Genomic DNA, 21685 nt, shown 5'->3' on the forward strand with positions numbered 1-21685 from the left:
AATATTTGTAGGAAGGAAAAGGGAAAATGAAGTTGGGTCTAGTATTCTGAAAGAAAGGGATGATTTCTAGGCTATCCCAAACCAGCTGGAAGCTAAGAGGAAGAGGAGTGCAGAGCTGAAGGTCATGACTCAGAACCAGAGTTCCTGTGCTTGCTTTTCTATGAATTTCAGTTCCTCATATGAAGTCCTGGGGAAAATCGCCTGTGTCCATCCTTGTTGAATGGTACCAGCCTCTATGCTGTGGTCAGTTAGGAGGAGGTGGGAGTCTGTCATCGTCCAACGGCTCCCCAGCCTGAACACACTTCTCCCCACACTTCTCCAAGATCCTATTTTTAAACTGGTCCTGCTAATTTTTGCCTTCTCCCCATTCTTGCTTCCAAACCCCAGGGTTGCCGTGGGGTTGGGTAAGGCACGTAGGCGACTTTCAGGCTCCATCTCTCATTTCCTGAGTGGAGCTGGGCTGCACTAATTGACCTCGAGGGTCTCAGCTGTGCTAAGTTGGGTGTTTGTGAGATCTCGTTAGGCTTGTAATTAGTGCAGGGAATCTAGGTCAGAGGCAGCCATTGGAGTGATGTTCTCCTGGGGCATGAATAAAAGTGGGGAATAGCAAACAGGTTCCTCATTCTGTGGGTGGGATGAACCGGGGACCGTGGAACTCATGTGATACACACCAAGATCATGTGCAGAAATGCACTTAAACTCTGTGTGTGTGTGTGTGTGTGTGTGTGTGTGTGTGTGTGTTCGCTCCTGCTTTTACTCGGGTTTCCTTCCAACCTCTCCATATATGGTGTGGCTCTAGAGCAGGCTGGGGATTGGCTGCTGTTGGGAGACCTGGAGGTAGAAGGATAGCAGAAAAAGAAAGAACCGAGCTCAGGGCCGGAGTGAGAGGGCTGTGTGTGTGTGTGTGTGTGTGTGTGTGTTGGGGGAGGGTGCGGAGCCCAGTTTGAGGGCTGTAGAGTGGGCTGGTCTGCTTGCCTGTGAGGTGCAGACAGGGGAGAGGTTCTTTGGGGCTGGTTTCTGGGGAGAAGGAGGTAAATTTGCTGTTGGCTCCGGGGTTGGGATAGTGGGTGAGGAGGGAGGCAAGAGCTATTTCCCTGGGGTTGGAGTTGAGGCCTAGCGTGGCGTTGGTGAGGGCTGGAGCAGGGGTTGGAGAAACATGTGCCTTTTTCCTTTCTTTCTCCTCTTCTTCTCGTCCTAGACGACCTACAGCTAGGTTGTGGAAACTGCACGCAGATGACCTCATCAGCCTGCCAGGCCGACTCTCAGACACTCTTCCTAATGGAGGAAGATCAGGACTGTGCTTGTATCCACTCCCCCAACCTCTCCACAGTTTAAGGCAGAGGCCGGGAGAGCAGAGGAAGATGCCACGGAATTAGGAATGAAGCGTTTGGCTCTTGACCGTCTTTATCTATCACGATGTCTCAACTCTGCTCCCTGGATTTTCCCTTCTCCCCATCCTGGGGCCACCCACAGGTGCTCCCCTTCCCAGTTCATTTGGCTAAGAAAAAGCCTACAGCAAAGTTGTTGGGGGAGAGGAAGGGAGGAAAGTCCAGACATCCTGGAAAAGCCCTCTGGCAGCTGTGTCATAGGGAAGCTGCCCCAGGTAGCCACGGAGCCTCTCTTGACTCAATCCACCCATTTACTGCCTAACACAGTTATTTGGAGGAACTAAGAGAAATGTTGCAGGAAAATGGTTTGGAGTGAAGGAGGGAGGGAAGAGAGGTGCTAGGAGGAGGGGAAATCAGAGGAATGCTTCCTGAGCCTGTCACGGTGCCTGAGCTCACACACACAGCCGACATTAACAAAATTGTCTTTATTTGCGGGTGTGGGGGGTTGAACCCAGGGTCTTCCACAGGGTAGGCCAGTGAACCAATGAGCCGAACCCCAGACCAGAAATCTTGCTGGTAGCCCACCACAAAGGCACTCTGTGTTTTTCCAGTGGGAAGCCTGGCTTTGTGCTAAGTCCTGAAGTCCTTGAAGCCTGGGAATAGCGTCCCCCCTCCTTTGCAGCGGGCACACTCTTTCCTTTGAAGAGGTAGGGGCACAGCAGGCACAGCGTGTGGCCTGATCAAGTGTGTAGACGAAAACGAAGTGATAATGGGTTAGTGCACTGACTCTCAACCTGGGTCTAGCCACTGGGACTTCCTGTCCATTGCCCGCTGGGCCCCAGGGATGACAGCAGGCATAGCAGCCACTTACTGACCGACATGCATTTCCCTCCATTGTCCTCACCCAATTAACAGTTCTGCAGTTTGCAGATGAGAAAACTGACACTCAGAAAGCTCGTGTCTTGCCCAGGACCTCATAACTAAAGAGGGACAGAGAACTTGAATCCAGATCCGTCTGGTTTCATGTCCCCAATTTTGTGTTGTGGATATTTTGGCAGTTGCTGGAGAATTGGAAGCTGCCAATTCCGGGGACTGAAAACCCCAGGAACCAGTGCCCAGGTCTCCTCTGACCTTCGTCCTTTGCTTTTGCTCACCTGCCATTCCCTCTGCAGGTCTCCCTTCATTTCCCAGTTCCCCTGGGAACCACAGATGATTGGCATGTTGGGACACACGATGTTATTCTTGCTTTTGTCTTTTTTCTCATTATGTGGGAGTGACAAGGAGGAGAGAAAGGAAAAATGCTGGTAAAATAAAATTAATACAAAAATGGAGACTCATCAGGAGAAAATAAAAACTTAACTCAGACTTTCACTATCTGTGGCAATGGGTGACGCTGATGGCCAGGCTTGGAATTTTGGAGAGTGAAGTCTATTTGGAGGACAGGAAACCTGAAGAACTAGGTTCCCTCATCTCATCCCCCAGAAGATGCTGGTGATGACAGTAAGTGCACTTTCCCTGAATCCAACAGAACACCTTTTCCTCCATGAAGAGACGAGATAACTCTCGGCTGCATCGACAGAAAACTTCCATGACAGTGAGTGGTGGGGGCCTAAAGAGAGAGCAGGGATCCCTCATCCCTGGACAGTTTAACCTGGAGAGACTCCCTGATCTGATGTGGTCGTAGGAGCAATGTCAACAACAGAAGAAGGGGGCTGGGGATCTCGCTCAGGTGGCAGAGTGCTGGCCTCGTGTGCACCAGGTACTGGGTTCAGTCCCAGCACCACACACACACACACACACACACACACACACACACACACGGAATTGAATCCTTCTCTTTCTCCAGGATTTTCCTCTCTCCTTCCTGCCCAATGTCCCTGACATCCAACAGGCTCATGACTGGTGTCTATATGTGGGTCGTCCCTATTTCCTCTCCCTTCTCCCCCAGTGAAGCTCTGGGACTTGGCTCTTGGTTGAGAGAAGAGACCTAGGGAAGACCATCGAGAGCAGCTCACCAGGGATGTGTGTGTTTTTAATCCCTTATTCACTCGATCCAGATGCTCTCTGACCCCTTCTTTCCCCAAATCACTCATATCTTGCCTTCACAACTTGCTTCTAGGCCTTAGCACTGTTACTAACAGATCCCAGAAACCTTAGAGAGCTGGGTGGGGTGGTACCTGCCTGTAACCTCAGTGACTCAGGAGGCTAGGGCAGGAAGGTTGCAAGTTTGAGGCTGGCCCTGGCAACTGAGAAAGACCCCGACCCCAAATAAAAAATAAAATAGGGGCTGGGGGTGCACCTCAGTAGTACAGCACTCCTGGCTCAGCGCCTAGTACGGAAAAGGCCAACAGAACATTTCAGTGAAAAGCAGCAAACAAAACGAGTCGTGTGGGACGGACCCCAGAGAAGGCTGTGAGGCAGGCAGGCACCATGGTGGAGGGAGCAGACGTGAGTTTTACAGCTGACCTGGACCTGCTGACTGGTGGGAGCCCCTGAGGAAGGGCAGGGAGTGGCCACAGGAAGCCTCACTTGGCAGAAAGAGGAACCCAGGCCCAGGTTTGGTTTTCCCCTTCTCCTACCCAGCCTGCACTGCAAGTCAGTTTCATTCTTAGTTCAGTTCTTCCACGGGGTCAGCTGTCCCCATGTCCCCCATGTTAGTCACCCCCTAGTCATTTGACCAAACCCGTCGCACCGTCCACAGGTGTATCTTTGACTCCATGCTTGGCAGGGCTGGGGAGACGGAGACAGCACCTCCTAGCAGCTCAGTCTGGCTTCATGATCTCCTGGGGTTGAACCCGGGTCCTCACTCCACCACGGAGCCCCAGCCCCAGCCCCACGTAGTTCACTCTCCACCAGAGACTCACTACTATGGGTGAGGAGCCAGTGGTGGGCAGGGAGATTTAAATGCCACATGTCCTCCTCAGGGCTGGGGTAAATTCCACGTCTCCTGTGGCATGGACAGGTGGCACTGTCCTCCACATTCCTGGAACTCAAGTTGGGCAGCTGAAATTTCACCCTCGGAGAGAACCTGGAATGGGACATACGAGAAACCCCTCTTCCGCGGCTCCCTCTGAACCCGGAAGGCTGTGCGTGTGCCCGACACCTCCCCACTGCTGGGGGTGGGGGTGTAAGAGGAGCACACTGTGTCCTCCCGGGTGCAGAGAAGCTCCTTATTACCGTTACAAGGGCCAAGTAGGGGGGAGTCGAGTGAGGAAAGTGGGTAGGGGGACAAAGGCTGAGGGGTCAGGCACCAGCAAGAGCAGTGAGTTCAATAGTGGTTTTTTTTTTTTTTTTTTTGACTGAGGTAAATAAAAAACTTTCATCCTGCCACACTTGGAGATAAGAATCTATAAGCCCCCCACCAAGTTCCTGTCCTTCACATCAGGCTCTTCCGATACTGACTGTGCTGGGAGGTCTGTCTGGGGTGGGAGTCGGGGCTCTGCAGGTCCATCTGTCTGTACAGGTCCCTCAACTCGCTGACTTCCTGCAGCACCCTCTTGGCCTGGCTCCAGTTCGAGGACGCCTCTCCCAGCAGCCGCTCGGTCTCCAGCAGCAGCTGCTCAGACTCCGAGCCGGGTGGAGACTGTGGGGGGTCCTTGGCCTTGCGTCTGCCGTCTCCCAGCCCCTGAACTTCTGCCAGCAGCTCCTGTGTCTTCTCGAGCTTCCTGGCCACCAGGTCCTGGATCCGGGACAGCTGGCCCGGGTGGGCTGGGCTGGGGGCTGGAGATTCCCGCAGCAGGAGGGTGCGGGCTGGGGCAGGGTCCCGCTGAGACAGGATTTCCTCCAAGGAGGCACAGCGGCCTTTCTCTGAGGGGGTCAACTTCTTGGGTGCCTGGGGGGTGTAGGTGGCCCCCTTGTCTGGCTTTTCCCAAGGTCGAGCGAGGCTGGTGGCCCGGTCTGAGGAAGACTGGATCCGGTCCGAGTCTGCTCTCCGCCGACTCCCCGCCAGCTGGGCCACAGACTTGTCCAGGTCCACCCGAAAGCTCTCGGCACAAGAGGCTGGCTCCTCAGGAGAGGGGTCTTCCTCTTGGATCAGGTCCAAGGTCAGCATCCCATCTGAGGTAGAGGTGGACGCCTGGGGAGAAGGTGTGGGAATCAGGTCATCAGGAGGGACCTCAGCAGTGACGTCTGAAAGACAGACGCAAGCTGCTGCCGTCCCCTTCTCCCGGTGCCTTCTCTGGGCGACCTCTCCGCCCTAGGCGAGCCCTTCTACCTAACTTGCCTTTTCTTAATTCCTTGGATGGAGATTCGAACTTTTTATCTTTCTGCGACTTCATTTCTCCTGCTTGTTACCCAGATTCTCCCCTTAGCTACAAGCTTCCCGAGGGGTGTCTACTTCCTCTACCGGAGGCTCCAAGCACAGTACTGGGCTTGGCACACACGGGATGCTCCACTTGGCACAGTCCTTTTCTACCTGCGTCCTTTGAGCCACACCTCAGCCACCAGGCTACCTTCCAGCCAACCAACGGGGTCTGGATACATTCCCAAGGCAGGTCTTGACTTTGCAACTCTCCTACCTCAGCCCCCAAGTCACTGGGATTACAGGCGTGCACCACAGGCCCAGCCAAACCGTGTTCTTTGTTCCAGAATACAGTGGTTTTTAAAAAGTGGTAAGGATATTCAACGGCCCCATTTTACAGATACGCAGTTCCAAGGAACCACACAGTTAACTACAAAGTTGTGTTCTGCCCGACTCCAAAGTCTACATTCATGCTACTACTTCCTAGAAACTTAGAGCTCAGATCCATGAAAGAAACCATTGACTGTATGGTACAGGGGTTTGCTGTGATCCTTCCTCCTCTGGAGGCATGTAGTTCTTTTGTATTTTGGGGAGGGGGGCATGCCAGGGATTGAACCCAGTGCCTTGTGCTTGCAAGGCAAGAGCTATATCCTCAGCCCCCACGCAGATCTTAACATGGTCATTCATCAAGACAGCTACCCACCACACAGAAGTTTACGTCATCTTGTATGGTATTCATCTTCTCTATTTTTAATTTTCCTGGGTGGTACATCTCATTTCCCCCCAAAGACAATGAAATTACTGAGAGCAGAGACGTCTTAGCTCTTGGTAGGTGTAAGGGGAGAATCTGGGAAACAAGCAGGAGAAATTAAGTCACAGAAAGATAAAAAGTTCAAATCACCATCCAAGGAATTAAGAAATAGCAAGTTAAGTAGAAGGGCTCGCCGAGGGCGGAGAGGTCTCCTTCAGAGAAGGCACCGGAGAAGGAAATGGCAGCAGCTTGCATCTGTCTTTCAGGATGTTATTGCAGAATAAATATTTCTGATTCAGAGGAATCAGGAAGAATGCGGGGTATTGATCTTGTTATCAAGGTCTTCCTCAAATGCCGGTGGTGGTAGACAGTTCTGTCCGGGACAGACTGACCCCGAATTAGCCCTTCGACAATGTTTACTTCTTTAGGCTTACGTACCACAGCCATGAGGTGTCCCCGAGTTGGGGGGCGGCGGGAGTGCTGGATTTTCGCTCTGTCCCGAGTGGGGTGGGCGAGATAGCTATCCTCTTCAACAGTGACCTGAAGAGAAGTACTGTCATCGGTGTTCTTGGGACTGTTTGTCCCACCCAGCATCCCCCAAGTCCCGAGGGTGGTTGGACTGGGAAATACGCGCACCCCATAAACCACTTTTGAGCAATCACAGGCAAAGAGATTTACTGGATGTGAGGGCGTTCCCCCACATCGGCTCGGGCATCGTGATGCTGGGGAAGAGGAGTTGGCAGAGCAGACTTGGAAGGTAAAGGAGAACAAGGATTTCAAGAGGGAGAGAGAAAAGAAGGGCTGGTGGGGGAGCAGGTGAGTAGGGCCCCGAATGATAATCCTCCCTGTGTCCCAGCATCCTTCTCCCCACAGTGAGCCCCTGACCTCATCCAAGACGCGGTTCTTGGCTCTGGTGATGGCGGAGTTGAGGGCGTTGATCCAGGACTCCTTTTCCTCTGGACTCACGGCCAGGAAGATCAGGTTGGGTGCCTGTGAGGGGAGAGTCTCGTTTCAGCCTGGGTGTTAGAGTTGGCGCCTCACCTCGACAGTGAAGAAACAGGAAATCATAATCGCATTCTCTGGGATCCAGCTCCTGCTTCCAGAGTCATCCCTGACTCCAGGAAACCCAGCTCCTGCCCCTGCCAGTCACCACGGCTTGGACTCTGTTTTAGAAACCACTAAGGGGGAGTTAAGCAGGCAGGTGGCTCTGGAGAGACTTAGAGGAGGTTTGATAAAGGACAGATATTTGAGATCTTTCTATGTCTGAGGAAGTAGATGGTGACAGAAATGGCTTCCCTGGTTTCCTTAGATCAGGGGAATGAGAGTCAGAACCCTGATCGCCTTCCAGGGCACAGAGACCGGTGACTTCCTCCCAGGGGATGTGTGTATGGAGGTGTGTGCGAGGGTCAGAGTAGGGGAGAGGCAAGGGGGCTGCTGGGGACGCAGGTAAAGGGACTTTGTGGCTGAACAGGTTAAAGGCCTGGAGAGAAGGAAATGGCCACAATATTCTCTGGTTAAATAATAAAAGCCAGCAGGAGAGCAGCTCGGGACCTCGGAGCCAGGACTGCAGAGAAGGAGAATCTGAAGGGGGAGGTCTTCCTTCTGCCCCTCCCAGCCCCTCCAGTGCCCTGGTGTCCAGGACGCGGAGGTACCTACTGTGTTGCCGGGTTGTTTGGAGTGCGCAAGAGTAAACTTGCTATGATTTTTCTTGCTCCTGCTCTTGGATTTCCGGAGCTCTTCACACTTCTCATAGTCACTCAGGTCAAACACCTCTTGAATATTTTTCTCATCTTTGACCTGGGGGAGAAACCCAAGGGGGGGTGAGGAGGATAAAAATACTTAGCCCCTCCCCCCAAATTTCAGTGTAGGTAGGCCTTGGGGACCTGACCGCGCCTGAGGAGAGGGGAGGACCACGGGACAGGGCCACCCGACCCGGGCCACACAGAGGCTCTACATCACAGGGGTCCCGACGGGCGGCCTCCGAGATTTCTCTTTAAACCACCGACCCTACTCTCCTCTACTCTCCTCAGCTGAGCTACCGCCTCCAGAGCCTCTCCTCACCATGAATCCACTGAAGGACGCAGAAAAGGCTCAAGCCCTTAAAGGGACATGATGAGTGGGCCGATCTGATCGTTCCCAAGTAAGGAAGACCTGGTGGTCCTCAGCGGTTCAGCGGAGGGAGCTGTTTTTCCACCCCCAGCGAATTCTCAAAACAGCCCTAGTATCAGGATGTCTGCAGGGAATGAGGGGCTGCCCCTGGCCTCTCAAGTTTACACGGTGGCCTTCTTGTCCCCAACCTGCTCTCCTCTAACATAGACGACTACGAAGAGACTCATCCAGACTGGGCAGCCTGTCTACCCTCTTCTGCTCAGTTAGGAACACCCCAGAATGGCCATGTTTCCTAGGATGAAAAGGACAGACCACCAGAACTTGTTCTGTTAAAATTAAGCAAACATGTTAAAAAACACAAGCAGCCTCAGTTCTTCCCTGGAAGACATAGACCTCCCTGCCTGGAACTGGTTCACAAAGGAGCCCCGCTTCCCAAATTCTGGCATGATGTTGTGGGACTACATGGTGGTGGAGTGGGTCTGTCCATCCTTCTCCATGGTCCTGGACCAGGGGGTGATGATGGTGAGGACAGATGATCACACAGCTCCCTTCGTTTGGACAAGGCTTGGCTCCTCCAGGGCTACCCCTTCCCAGCCATCCCTGGCTTTGGGCTGGAAGTGACCAGAAGCCTTGAAGGGTTCTGGGTGGAGGTGAGACAAGGTGTTGCCAGGGGCATCCAAGAACAATTCCCAGAAACACGGGGCCAGGATGCAGGATGACGCATCCTCCTCCTCTCCCTCCTCCCCAGAGTCAGACTATCAGCAGAAGCCAGAAACCTTGGAGAGGAAAGCGCTGGGTGTGTGTATGCAGCCAGGGGAAGAGAGTAACTTGTTCTGTTTTCCTTAGGGAGAGGGAAGGGCAAGGAGTTCTGGCTGGGACACAAGCTGATACGGAGCTCGGGGAACAGGAGACATTGACAGAGGTTAGCCACTGTAGGGCAGGGGTAGGAGCCGAGGATAGACAAGCGGTAGAACAAGTATATTCTAATGCCCAGAAAAGATGGACACTCCTGGGAGCCTTGTTCTCCACTGTGTTCTGTTTTTTCCCCCCAGCTAATTCTCAAGATCTCATTTATATTTACTCATCTTCCAAATTAACATTTCCTTTCCTCTGATTCTTCACCCACTGCCCATAAGAAGGAATTTTTCACGTTTGCTAAGAATTGTCTAGAACCTAACTTCCTCTACCATGAGCTTTCCAGCTCAGAGGATGCCCCAGCCCTGAGAAAGGGCACCCTTGGAAAATGAGGAAAATGATCCACAACAAACACAGAAGGAGTTCTATGGTGGAAGTAATTGTTGGAGACCCTGCCTTTTTAGGAGGAAAGAACAAAAAAATGATTGCTGTAAACTCTGGGAAAGAGGGTTAGGAATTTTTTTTTTGTATTAAAACAAATTATAAATATACTATGCTTTTTTGTTGTTGTTTAAATCTTGAATCTGTTGGTTCTGGAGCTTTTGGGAAGTGAACAGAATAAAACTTGGATTCCTCGGTCAATTTCACATTTAACTCAGGCCCACAGTAGCAGGCAAACAGGCTCTCAAGAAAAGTAACATCAATATGCTGTTCCCTCTTTTGCTATACCCTTCCCCACAGGGGGTCAGTTGGCCTCAGGACTGATCAGATGCTCCTGACTCATAGGACACCATGCTGAGATCATTCCATCCTTTCCCTGGCTCTGTATCCCATTCTCCACACACAAGGCTCAACCATGTTCCTTCAACCCAAACTCTGCTGTGTGGATAAATAAACAAGAAAAAAAATGACTTGTTTCTCCTACCCTTTCACTGTTCTCTAGTTCCCCCTTTGACGTGTAGGAAGTTCTCTCGGTTGCTCACTAGAGTTTCCTGCTATTATCAAGTTCGGGAAAGACAGGAGAGACACTTTGACTCTTTGTCTCTCTTTCTTTCTTTCTAAACTGGAAAGCCAGAAAATTGTGGAAAAAAACTTTCTGTAGGATTTGTGATTGGCAGAGGTGACCCTTAAAAATAAATCCTCCTGTCAAAGTCTTCCCTTACCTCCCCCCTAAGACTCTCTGCCAGCAAGTTCCCAAGAGTGAGTAGCTAGGTTCAGACTGTCTTCCGCCCTGGCGTGGCTTTGCCTTTCCCTATTGCCTCAGTAGATACCGTTTCCAGATGAGTACTTTCTCCGGGCTGAACATGTGTCTGTTTCAATACCATAAAAGGATTTATTTACCTACATATAATCTACTGAATAAAAGTGCCTACTGCCAAAAGCAGAAGAGGTTAGACTCACAGAGGGCTTCCCGGCTAGCCTGGGGTGAGGAATCCTAAGGGGAGTACAGGTCATAGTCACAGAATAGCAATTCCAGTTTTCCAGTATGATACCGTGGTATCCATCCCAAGCATTGGGGACAAAAGGGAGAAGAGCTTGGATCTAATGATCTGGATGCAGGTTCTGACCAAATGTGGCCTATGTTTTCATGTTGAACTACACAGCTAAAACCATGCAGAGACATACAGGGATTCACGCCTCCATACAAATAGGGGTAGGCAGGAAGGGGGCAGGACAAGAGTTAAATGCCCCCTCTTTTTTAACTGGAGTGGTGAGCTACACCAAGCATACCGGTTAGGAACAGTGACTTCTACCAACGTAACTATCTGGCACTCACAGATCCACTACTGGAGTCAAAAGATAGCGGCCCTGGCTCCTGTCTTTTCTATGATTCAGGACGGCTGTGCTACTGATAACCCTCCTGCAGACAGGAAAGGAGGCCGGGTCTGGGTGGCGGCCGGACAGGGGGGAGCTGAACATCGTGTTCCAGCAACAATAGCAAAGGAGGACAATAGTCCACATTTCAGGAGGCAGGACAGGTGGGAGGCACAGCAGGGGACGCTGAGAACTTAGGGGGCAATCGCTGCTGTCAGAGAGGTATTTGCAAAGAGAAAAACACTGAGACGAAGCAACTCAACTTCTAATTCCTACTCGGGTCTTCTCGCTCAGGGGTGACCTTTCTCAGCAGATGGGGACTAATGCCACCACTGTTTTGCCGAGACCCCGTGGGCAGGGGAAGCCGAGGGAGCAGGGCCAAGTTAGAGGCAAAGGGCACCTACCTCCTTCTCAGAGATGAAGAGCTGGTCCCCTTTCAGCACCACGTAGCGGTTCTTCCAAATCTCCCTGAAAATCCCTTTCCCGCAGAATTTCCGGACCCAGCCGACCTTCTCGGGCGGTGCAGACGGATGGTTCCCATCCTGAGGCCCCTGTCCCAGGGACAAGATCAGGACCAGACCCTGAGGGGACCCGGCCCGCTCGTCTCTAAGCCTGGAAGCCCAGGTCCGCCGCCCCCGGGGCCAGGTCTTGGCTCCGAGCGACTCCCCGTCCCCCAGACCCCGAAACTGCGGGCGGAGGGGGGCGGCCTCCGCGGGCCCCGACCGCCGGCCTCGCGCGCTCCGGCCTCCGGGCAGCCCGGGGCTAGCGGCGCCTCCTTCTCTTTCTCATTGTCTTACGGCCCCGCGGAGCCGAGCCCGCGGCGGCCAGGGTCGGGGAGGAGCCGGCGCGGGTCGGCGGAAACTCAGCCAAGTTCGGCCCCCGACGCGGGTCCACAGACAAAGCCCCGCCGCCGGGCGCCCCGGGCCGGGCGCGGGGACGGGCGCGGGCGCGGGCGCGGCCCGGCGGGCGGGGGGCTCGCGCAGGCCGCCCCTCCCGGCCCAGCCCGCCGCCCCGACGCCGGGTGGGCGCGCACTCACCCTCTTGGAGGAATTGTTCTTCTTCATCATCCCGAGGGCGCGGGCGCGGGCCGAGTGCGCCCCGCGAGGGGGTCGGGGCGGCTCGCAGGGGCGCCTGCCCAGCGGGAGGCTGGCGGCGAGGTCCCGGCGCCGCCGCTCCGCCCCCGCGCCCGCGCCCGCCCCCGGCCCTGCCTTTGTCGCTCCGGTTACACGGAAGGCCGGCCTCCCTCGCACTCGCCCTCGCGCACGCCCGCGCCCGCCCCCCGGCGCCCCGGCGCCCACCCGCGCCGCCCGACGCGCAGGGGCCGGCCCAGCCCGCGCCCCGCGGCTCCATCCGCGGCCGCTGACGTTGCGGGCTCCGAAGGCCGGGAAGCGCGGGGCCGCGGCGAGTGCGCTCCCGCCTTTGTTTCTGGCTCCGGAGGGCGAGGGAGCCGGCCGGGACCCCGCCGGGACCCCGCCTCGACGCCCCGGCCAGGGGGGCGCCTCCAGGACCGCCGCCCGGCCGCCGGGGCTCCGTCGCGCGGGCCGAGGGGACCCCGGAGACGCACGGGCTGGGAGACGGAGATCCCCGAGACCGACTCCACCGCCCTCCCGAGCCCAAGACCAAAACGGAGAGCCCCTCCCGGGCCCAGAGTGACCGGGCAGGTCAGGTGTCGGGGAAAAGTTTCGTGCCTCCAAGGGGCCGAGCTGGCAGGGGCACGAGGGGGCTGCGGACTCCCCAGTGACAGAGCCTCGGGCCTCTGGGGTTGCAGAGTAGCCCCAAACTGGAGGTGGGTCTCTGAGCTCCAGACGCAGCGGCCCAAGTGCTGGCCAGAGAGCCCTGTCCCCAAAGCCATGATCCGTTATACCAGGGGACTTGGAAGGTGACTCTAGGTGGGGCGCAGGCTTCCTGGGGGTCTGTCCCCCTGCCCCGCTCTGTAGCCCCAGATCCTGTCTACACTGGAGTCCAGGCCAGGGAAGGGCCCAGGGCCCAGAGGATGCTCTGACGAGGGGAACCTCTGCTGCCCCTCTTGCCCGGTCTGCCTCAGAGCGTGCAGGACACACCTTGGCAACTTCCCGTCTTTCAGTTCGTGTAGACGGGAGGCGGGTGGTCGGAAAGCCGCGGTGACCACTGGCTTCATCACAACTCTGTGGCCTTTATCCAGTCACTGCATTTCTTTGAGCCTCTGGTCCTCAACATATTCAATGGTGAGGGATGGACTGCCACTTCCATCATCAAGGAAAGAGGAGTCTAGGAGATGACCTGGGAAAGTCCTTCGAAAATAGGAGTATTGTTCTCTGGGCTCATCACGAGATGACAGTAAGCTAATAAACACATTGCCTGGCATATGGGAGGCACACAATAACCACAAAATGAATTAAATATCCCTGGCACGGAAGAGTAGGAAAAAAGCAAAAATTCTTTTTCCGGAGATGTCTCAAGATAAAACGTTGGCTAAATTTGTGGATTGAGGGGCTGAGGACGTTTTTTATTTTTCTGGTATCTGTCACATTTAAGGGGGATGCCATTTCTGTTCACAGACCCGCCTTTCCTCCTAACCCAGTGATACTCCTCTCAATAATAACCATCCTAACTCGTTCCTTTATTTTAGCCGGATACAGAACTTGATCCTTTAAAAATACTCATCATTTCATTAAATCTTTAGTGCCACCTTGTGAGGCATATAGAAAAGTATTAGCATCCCCACTTGGGAAATGAGGAGATGGCATGGCAAATCTACTGACTTGCCCAAATTTACACGTTACTGGCTAAATGGATTTGAATCCAGGCTTTCTGTCTCTAGTCACCTATTCAGATTTTGTGCACGCACCCCCCCCCCCCCAACATATTTCTCAAACCATCTTCTCCTTCCTACTGTCTCTATTTCCCATCTGCTTTAAAAAGTGATGGAAAAAAAGAATTTAAAAAATCCTGGCTACATGAGTAAGAGGAAGCAAAATGTACCAATATTAGGACAGTGGTGAAGAAACCAGCCTGCATGATTTTTTGAGGGCTTCTTAGCCAGGCAGGTTGGAATGGTTTGGATTAGTAGTTTAAATAGGGGTTGGGGGTGTGGCTCAGTGGTAGAATGCTTGCCTAGCATGCACAAAGCCCCCCGGTTTTATTCATCTCCAGCACTTGGAGGAAAAAAAAAAAAGTAAAGTTCAAGCAGATTCTGGCTTATGAGAAAGAAAGAATCAATGACTTGCCCTATCTTCCTCCCTTCACAGTAGCTCTTTAAGTCAACAGATACCTGAGTCCCTTCTAAAGGCAGGGTACAGGGCTTCTTGTCACTGTATCACATAGGAGCTACAGCTTTGTGAAACATCAGGCCGAGGGACCCATAAAAAGTAACCCTCCAAAGTAATTTTCAGATTTTAGAGCAGATGCATGTGGGCTGCAGAACCTTCTCTGCCTGTCTGCTCCTTAAGATGTTATATAAATCTCTGGCTGGCGCTCTCTCTCCCTCTCTCTCATTAACCTGAACTGTTGTACTGTTTCTTCCAATCAATATGCCCTTAGGATCCCTCACACTCTCTCCCTTTCTCACGGCAGCCACCCCTCTTTCCACATGCCACACTCTTCCCCTGACCTGTTCTTAAAGCTGATTTCTCTTTTACCAGGTGAACCTCATAGCACCTGATTTTAGATCTATGGGAGACTGTTTTCCAAAAGCTTAAGAAGTTGGAATAAGCACTCTTGGGTTTCTTTACACATTTTTATAGCACTGTCTCTTCAATGAACTTGACACTACCATATACACAAACTACAAAAATAATGCTCAAGCCAATTTTTATCTCGTCTTTGGTGAAGATGAGATACTGGGAGGACTTATGATGGGGTTACCTCCCTAATTATGTCCAATCTTAAGATATCAGTGCCAGTAATTATTCAATTGAATATTTTATAAGTAATTCCACTTATGGGAAAAACGAAGACTACCAGAGGTAAAAACTTGTGATTTGCTGCCTGCAAATTTACTGAGCAAAAACTGTTAACCAAACAGTTGTTTAAAAACAAATATCTTTGGGGCTGGGGATGTGGCTCAAGCGGTAGCGCACTCGCCTGGCATGCGTGCGGCCCGGTTCGACCCTCAGCACCACATACAAACAAAGATGTTGTGTCCGCTGAAAACTTAAAGATAAATATTAAAATTCTCTCTCTCTCTCTAAAAAAAAAAAATCCTTTGGCTTTTGTAAATGGGACACAGGTTTTGACTAGGGTGTTTCAATCTCTGAGGGGAAGGGGTTATTAAAAGCATAAAATGTGCAATGACTGTTAAAAAAAAAAGCATAAAAGACCTTAATCAAAATGATGTTTTTAAAAGGGAAAATTAAGGACCAGAAATAAGGGATTCAGTTCTGTAAATGATATAAAAATGAGTCATTGTTACCAAAGAAATGCCATTTTTTTTGAAGTGCTGTTAAAAAAAACTCCTTGTGGGTAGTGTTCATTTCTAAGATTTCTAGATATTGTTAGATGAACCGCCACAATGGAAGCAAGCAAATAATGAAGAGAATGATATAAGAAGTCTGTTTTTTTTTAAATTCCAGAGTTATTTTGTCAAGAGGAAGGTAAGCACAGGTACTTCTACTTGAAGGAGGGAATTCTCCACTTTTTTTTGAAGACTATATAACTTGTAGAATGCTGCATTTAACATACTGCCTCCCCAAGTGCAAAGTGTCTTGAAAACTTACAAAAACTGAAGAATTAAAAAAAAAATTATCTAAAAAACCCTTTGATCTTAGGTGTACTGTGAACAGAATCCTGATGGCTTCCCATGAGTGAATGTAAGGAAACAACGCTGAGAGTTGAGGAGTGGAGAAAATGGGGAGGGACCCATCTTTCAGCTTTTCCGTTTCTTTCCCTGCACTGGAAGCATCCGCAGGAATCCAGTTACTTTGCATAGTAATCCTGTATTCCCCAACTTAGAGAAAGGAATCCATTTTATTTACCTTTATCAGAGCAGGCAATGTTCTAAGTACTTCACAGGTATTATCTCATTTAACCCTTAACAATCCTGGGAGGAAGGTACCAGCATTGCCCCCCTACTATAAAGAGGAAACTGAGCCACAGAAGACAAAGGGGAGGTTGAACTGTGGTGTTTTTGCTATGATGATCTGAGAATGCCTTGACTTCCTGGCATCATTGATGCCATCTCTTTCTTCCGCTTTCCAGAGAGGCAAATTGATACCAGGATAATTCTTGCTTTGGTGTACTTTAAATGTCCTTGGGTAGAGGCAATGCCTGCGTGGTTTGGTATAAAGTCATCTCAAGGGCTGGGCTGTGGCTCAGTGGTAGAGCACTCTCCTAGCATGTGTGAGGCACTGGGTTCCATCCTCAGCACCACATAAAAATAAAAAAAACAAACTAAAAAATGTTTAAAAGAAAAAAGTCATCTCAAGCCTCACTTTATGAATTTCCACAAAGGAAGCCTAAAGAAATAAAACGAAATCACTCGTATCATTTCACAAAATGAATTTTTTATTGTGGTCATACATGGTTTCTCAGTGCCACAGAAAGTTCCAGGGTAGGGACAATTTTTGGATGGCTCTCTAAAGACACACGGTAAGTTCTCAGAACTGAGGTGTGCAGGCATGTGGTTAACAGAAAGAAAAAAAGGGTCAAGGGAAGAGAGGAAATCGAGGAAGGTGGCATGTACCTACATGATTACTTTTAAACCCCCTGGGCTCTGATAACTCTTTTCCCAAGTAAGATCCCAACAAAATCCACCATAAACTGAAGTGATTGTACTATCAAATACACAAGGAATACATTTACTCGATAAAGAAACCACAAGAAAAGTAGGTTGGGAAGGGTTCAGACTTATTCTCAGCGAGCGCATCTCTGGGAGTCTGGGTGTCTGTGCTAGCAGTTCAGGAACCACAGGTACCAGGAGGTGAATTCTAACCAGAGCACGAGACCCTCTCCCAGCCCTCGGGTCAGTGGGAGGCTGTGGGGGGCCAGGGGGAAGCTGTGCCGTTCTCCACCTTCTCCACCATCATCTCATCTCCTGCTGGCTGGCCTGGAAGGGACTTGAGAGCTCTCCTTGCTCCGGCTGTGCAGTCCAGAAGCCAGAATTTCCTCTAGGAAGCTGACAAGAAGACTTGAGGTTACTTAAAGGAAAAGCAAAAGTATCCTCAAAAATAGAATATCTTGCTCATGACACTGAACTACAGAGATACGAATAGGATGCAAAAGCATTGGTCTGATAGTTGGTGTAGAATACAAGTTCTCAGTTGAGCCTTAACACGTCCACAGTAGAAGGAGAGTCCCTTTGTTCTCCCCGGGTCCTCACTGTGTGTTTTAGATTAAACTTGTAACGTTGTTAAGATTGATATTATGCTGAGTGAGGTGGCACAGGCCTGTGATCCCAGTGACTCAGGAAACTGAGGCAGGAGGATTCTAAGTTCAAGGCCAGCCTTGGAAAGTTGATGAGACCCTGTCTCAAAATGAATAAAAAGGACTGGGGATGTGGCTCAGTGGTAAAGCATCCCTGGGTTCAGTTGCTAGTACTAGAGAGAGAGAGAGAGAGAGAGAGAGAGAGAGAGAGAGAGAGAGAGAGAGAGAGATAGGTAGATAGATATATGGATGGATTGAGAGATTTTAAGTTTGAAATTTCTAGATAGGAACCCAGAATTTTAAAGGGCAAGGCTCCTATATTAACTCAGGACCATGTTACATCAGCATCTTCTATCTATACTCTTGAAATTGTCTCAGAACTTTTATTGTGCCTGAGTTTCTTCCTTATTTTATCTACTCTCCAAAGACACACCAGAGTAATTTTTCTAAAATACAGATTATATCATATTGCATACTCTCACCTCTTCTTTAAAACCTTTTATTTACAGAAAAATGTATATAAAGTTTCAAGCCCTTCCTACTGTAGCCTGATCATAACTAGTATTTACATTTACTGTGGCCTGATAATACATTGTATTTATTTTGTTCAGAGAACTGTTTTACACACGTATGTGTGAATATATATACAAGAAACCCTATGAAATAGCTGCTCCTATTATCTTTATTTGAAAAAATGGAAAAAGTTGTAGAGAGATAAAGTGACTTGCCAGTGTCACAACAGCTAGTGAGTGGCTTAGCTGGGATTCAAACCCATGGACTAGAGACGGTGCCCTTCAGCATGATTTGAATTTTAAGGCTGCCCCTCACTTGTCTAGGTCAATGTCCCACAGGGTAGTCCCTGCCATCCACGCCCAACAGCACTCACTCTTCCCTAAACGTGTCACAAACATTCACACCTCCATACTTTTGCTCTTACTGTGCTCTGTGTCTGAGATGTAAGGTTGCCCCTTCTCTCTCTGCCGAAATCCTTTTTATCTTTAAGGCTAAGAATCAAAAACCACTTTTCCTGCAAAGCCTTCACAAACCCCCCATGCTGAACGGTCACTTCTACCACTATTATCACTTAGTCCTAGGGCTATTTTAGTACTGTATTATTAACATGGCCCTGTCTATATTCTTGTTGCCAAAATAGATCATGAACTCCTCAGGGTGCGAATACCTTTTACTCAGCTTGTTTCTCCAGGGCTTAGCAAAGGCACCCAGTAAAGGTATGCTGAAGAAAGGAATTAATTAAAATAGCAACCCATTGGCAAGAGAACCTTTTCTATAACACAGGGGTTATTTGGATGGTATTTATAAGTAAGCTCAGGACTTTTGGAGACAGATCTACAGAAGACAAAGGGTTGAAAGAATGACCGGGTACTTTATTATTATTGTTTCATAGTTTCAGACCTGGAAGATTCTGGGTTTGAAGGATTTAAATTCCAAACTCCTTTGCAAAAGGAAAAAAATAGTTAAGTAGAGGGAAAGGAGTAAGTTGAGTTCATTTACTCTCCTGAAATACAGGCATCTCGGGGTGGCCTGGTCTGTTGGCCAGCTGGACTGGAACGCTAGGAGGTCAGAAGACAAGTGTTAGGAAACGAGGTGGTGCTGCTTTTCTGAAAGCGAACATCCCAGGTCGTTGATGAGTGACCTCTAGTAGGAACGAAACAAGTGAGAAGCCCTATAGGAACTTATCAGGTGATCTCTGTTTCATTTCAACACAAAGGAAAAAATAACTTTGCTAAAATTACACTTAAAAGATCCTCCTCTGTATATCAACAAGACCCTACACTGCTGACTGCAAAAAGGAAACACTGTATTTTCCAAACCTTATTTTGCTTCTTATGGCCATTGTGACTTAAAAAAAAAAAATCTATTTGGGGACTTCGGTGAGTCATTGCACAGAATGCTTAAAAGATTCTGGGCAGTGAACACATTGGTAGCTAGCTGTATCCTAAATTTAGTCTATGTTTAAAAACAAAACAAAACAAAAAGAATAATTTTTCTTTCTAGATTTGTTTTAAATCAATCTCACTTAAAATGCAAACTCAAAAATCCCCATCTCCTGTGGTGCTATAATCCAATTCAATTCAGTTTAATTCAATTTAATGAATGTTTACCGAGCGTCCACTGTGAACCAGGCACTGAACTAGGAGTAGGAATGAACACCTGTTACGATTCTTATCTTCAGGGGCTCTCAGTCAGAGACGGGTCCCAATCACAGCTCACCGTGAGACATGGTGTCAACAGGGGTGACACCAGAGACTCACTAAGTCACTGGTGAGTTGACACTGCTGCTCTTCTTGGTTTGTACCAAGATCAAGGGTGCGTTCCCCACTCTACAGATAGAGGAAGGTGGGTGGGAAAAGCAGAATCCTCCACCCAGATTTTAAAAAGTCCTGAGTCACACATCAGTAAACAAGGGTCTTCACGGTCTAAGTCTCTGGTAAAGCTCTAGGGACCAACACTTACAGAATTAAATTTTTTTTTTTTTTTAAAGAATTTTTAATATTTATTTTTTAGTTCTCGGCGGACACAACATCTTTGTTGGTATGTGGTGCTGAGGATCGAACCCGGGCCGCACGCATGCCAGGCGAGCGCGCTACCGCTTGAGCCACATCCCCAGCCCCCAGAATTAAAAATTTTAATGACAAATGTAATTAAGCTAATCAACTGTATCCCTAAACTAGCTATATAACATCACAAAACAACAAATGTATATGGTGTACATTTAAAGCATGTGCTCCTCCTTCCCCACTGTAACCCACAGACAGAAATCAGAAGTGACGGAGGGGAGCCATGGGGAAGGGGGTCAGTGTGAACTGGGCTACAGGCAGACAGGACCAAGAAGTCCCGGGTGCTACTGCCAAGAGGTGACTACAGATGACAGTAATGCACTTTGTATTTTAAAAAGCCAGAAGAAAGGATTTTAAATGTTTCTACCATAAAGAAATGAGAAACATTTGAGAAGACAGATATGTTTACTCTGATTTAATCACTGGGAAATATATGTATTGAAATGTCATATGATACCCCATAAATATGTATTTTTGTTTTGTAGGTATCATTGAAAAATAAATTTCAAATAAAAAAATTACATATTAGTTTCTTGTAACCAAGACAACAAGGAAACCTAAAATCTGAAGAATGGTATGATGAAAAAAAAAAAAAAAGAAAAAAGCTTGTAGGGAACAGGAAAATAGAAAAAGACTTTCCAAAACATGAGGAAACCAGGCAGGGCTGGGGCTCAGTGGCACAGCGCTTACTAAGCATGGGTGAGGCCCTGGGTTCGATGCCAGCACCACATAAAAATAAACAAAATAAAGGTATTCTGTCTACAACTAAAAACAATATATATATATATATATATATATATATATATTTTTTTTTTTTTTTTTTTTTTTTTTTAAATGAGAAAACCGGGGCTGGGGTTGTGGCTCAGTGGTAGACAGTGCCTAGAATGTGTGAGGCACTGGGTTTGATCCTCAGCACCACATATAAATAGATGAAATACAGGTTCACTGACAACTAAAAAATATTTTTTTTTAAATGAGAAAACCCCAAGATATTAGTTTTTTTTTTTTTTTGGGTACCAGGCTTGGGGGCACTTGACCACTGAGCCACATCCTCAGCTCTATTTAGAGACAGGGTTTCACTGAGTTGCTTAGCACTTCACTTTTGCTGAGGCTGGTTTTGAACTCACAATCCTTCTGCCTCAGCCTCCCGAGCTGTGGGATTACAGGTGTGCACCACTGCGCCTGGCTAAGATATTAGCTTTAAGCCGAAGTAAGCTTCTAATTAAGCCAAACACTTGGCTGGAGATATTTGAGTATGGGAGTTAGTGAGGGAGACTAATAGGATGGAATTTTTAATATCTTAAAACAATGAAAGCTCCTCTTCCCTTTCCTCCCAGTTTTCAGAGACACTATTAGGTTTTCATGTATCTTTACTTTTACACATAATATCCCTTCTGCCTCACACTTTGTCTAGTGGAACTGTGCCTCTTTTAAAACACACCTCTCACATGATCTCTCCTGGGGAGCTGTCCTTGCCTGTACTGCCTTACCCCTAAATAGTCAGTCACCTACTTGTTTCTCTGTATCTTACACTGTGTGTAATTTGTCTACAAGTCTACTTTTCATGTAAGCCTGTGAATTTTTGAGGGCACAAGTGTTACACAAATACTGTAAAAGTTTTAAATAGCACACATAAAATCTCATGTCTTCCTTGACTCTTCTCCCCATT

The 21685-nt window shown here is 49.2% G+C and overlaps 2 protein-coding genes and 1 long non-coding RNA gene across 4 annotated transcripts in view; 1 reads left to right on the forward strand and 2 right to left on the reverse strand.

Moving 5' to 3' along the window:
• Positions 1 to 877: 877 nt before the first annotated feature.
• On the forward strand, positions 878 to 2655 carry LOC144249083 (uncharacterized). The gene is made up of 2 exons (XR_013342144.1): positions 878 to 1031; positions 1199 to 2655. It is a non-coding gene; the product is annotated as an uncharacterized LOC144249083 (long non-coding RNA).
• A 1958-nt stretch (positions 2656 to 4613) lies between these two features.
• Plekho1 (pleckstrin homology domain containing O1) lies at positions 4614 to 12258 on the reverse strand. Of its 2 annotated transcripts, none has more exons than XM_026404031.2 (6): positions 12136 to 12258; positions 11503 to 11640; positions 7976 to 8116; positions 7205 to 7309; positions 6758 to 6859; positions 4614 to 5403 (listed from the first exon to the last, which is right to left on the reverse strand). In XM_026404031.2, exons 1-6 carry the CDS (start codon positions 12163 to 12165, stop codon positions 4705 to 4707), a joined length of 1215 nt encoding a protein of 404 aa, XP_026259816.2. In that variant the 5' UTR covers positions 12166 to 12258; the 3' UTR covers positions 4614 to 4704. The 2 variants fall into 2 exon arrangements, with proteins under 2 accessions (XP_026259816.2, XP_026259815.2); XM_026404030.2 differs by having other exon boundaries at positions 11503 to 11649.
• Positions 12259 to 16569: 4311 nt separating this feature from the next.
• The window catches only part of Vps45 (vacuolar protein sorting 45 homolog), a 56869-nt gene continuing 51753 nt past the window's right edge, over positions 16570 to 21685 (reverse strand). Inside the window, exon 15 of the mRNA XM_026404018.2 lies at positions 16570 to 17189. Within this exon, the coding sequence (XP_026259803.1) occupies positions 17102 to 17189 (88 nt within the window). The 3' untranslated portion in view covers positions 16570 to 17101. The remainder of the gene's footprint in view (positions 17190 to 21685) is intronic.

The sequence above is a fragment of the Urocitellus parryii genome, chromosome 11 (genome assembly GCF_045843805.1).
Source record: "Urocitellus parryii isolate mUroPar1 chromosome 11, mUroPar1.hap1, whole genome shotgun sequence".
Classification (NCBI taxonomy): Eukaryota; Metazoa; Chordata; class Mammalia; order Rodentia; family Sciuridae; genus Urocitellus; species Urocitellus parryii.

Excerpts from the sequence above, each read along its gene's own strand:
- Plekho1 (XM_026404030.2), bottom strand. The coding sequence starts at position 12,165 with ATGATGAAGAAGAACAATTCCTCCAAGAGG. Across the intron at positions 7,310-7,975 it reads CCAAACAACCCGGCAACACA|GCACCCAACCTGATCTTCCT; the intron begins GTAGGTACCTCC and ends CTCCCCTCACAG. Across the intron at positions 6,860-7,204 it reads AGAACCGCGTCTTGGATGAG|GTCACTGTTGAAGAGGATAG; the intron begins GTCAGGGGCTCA and ends ACTTCTCTTCAG.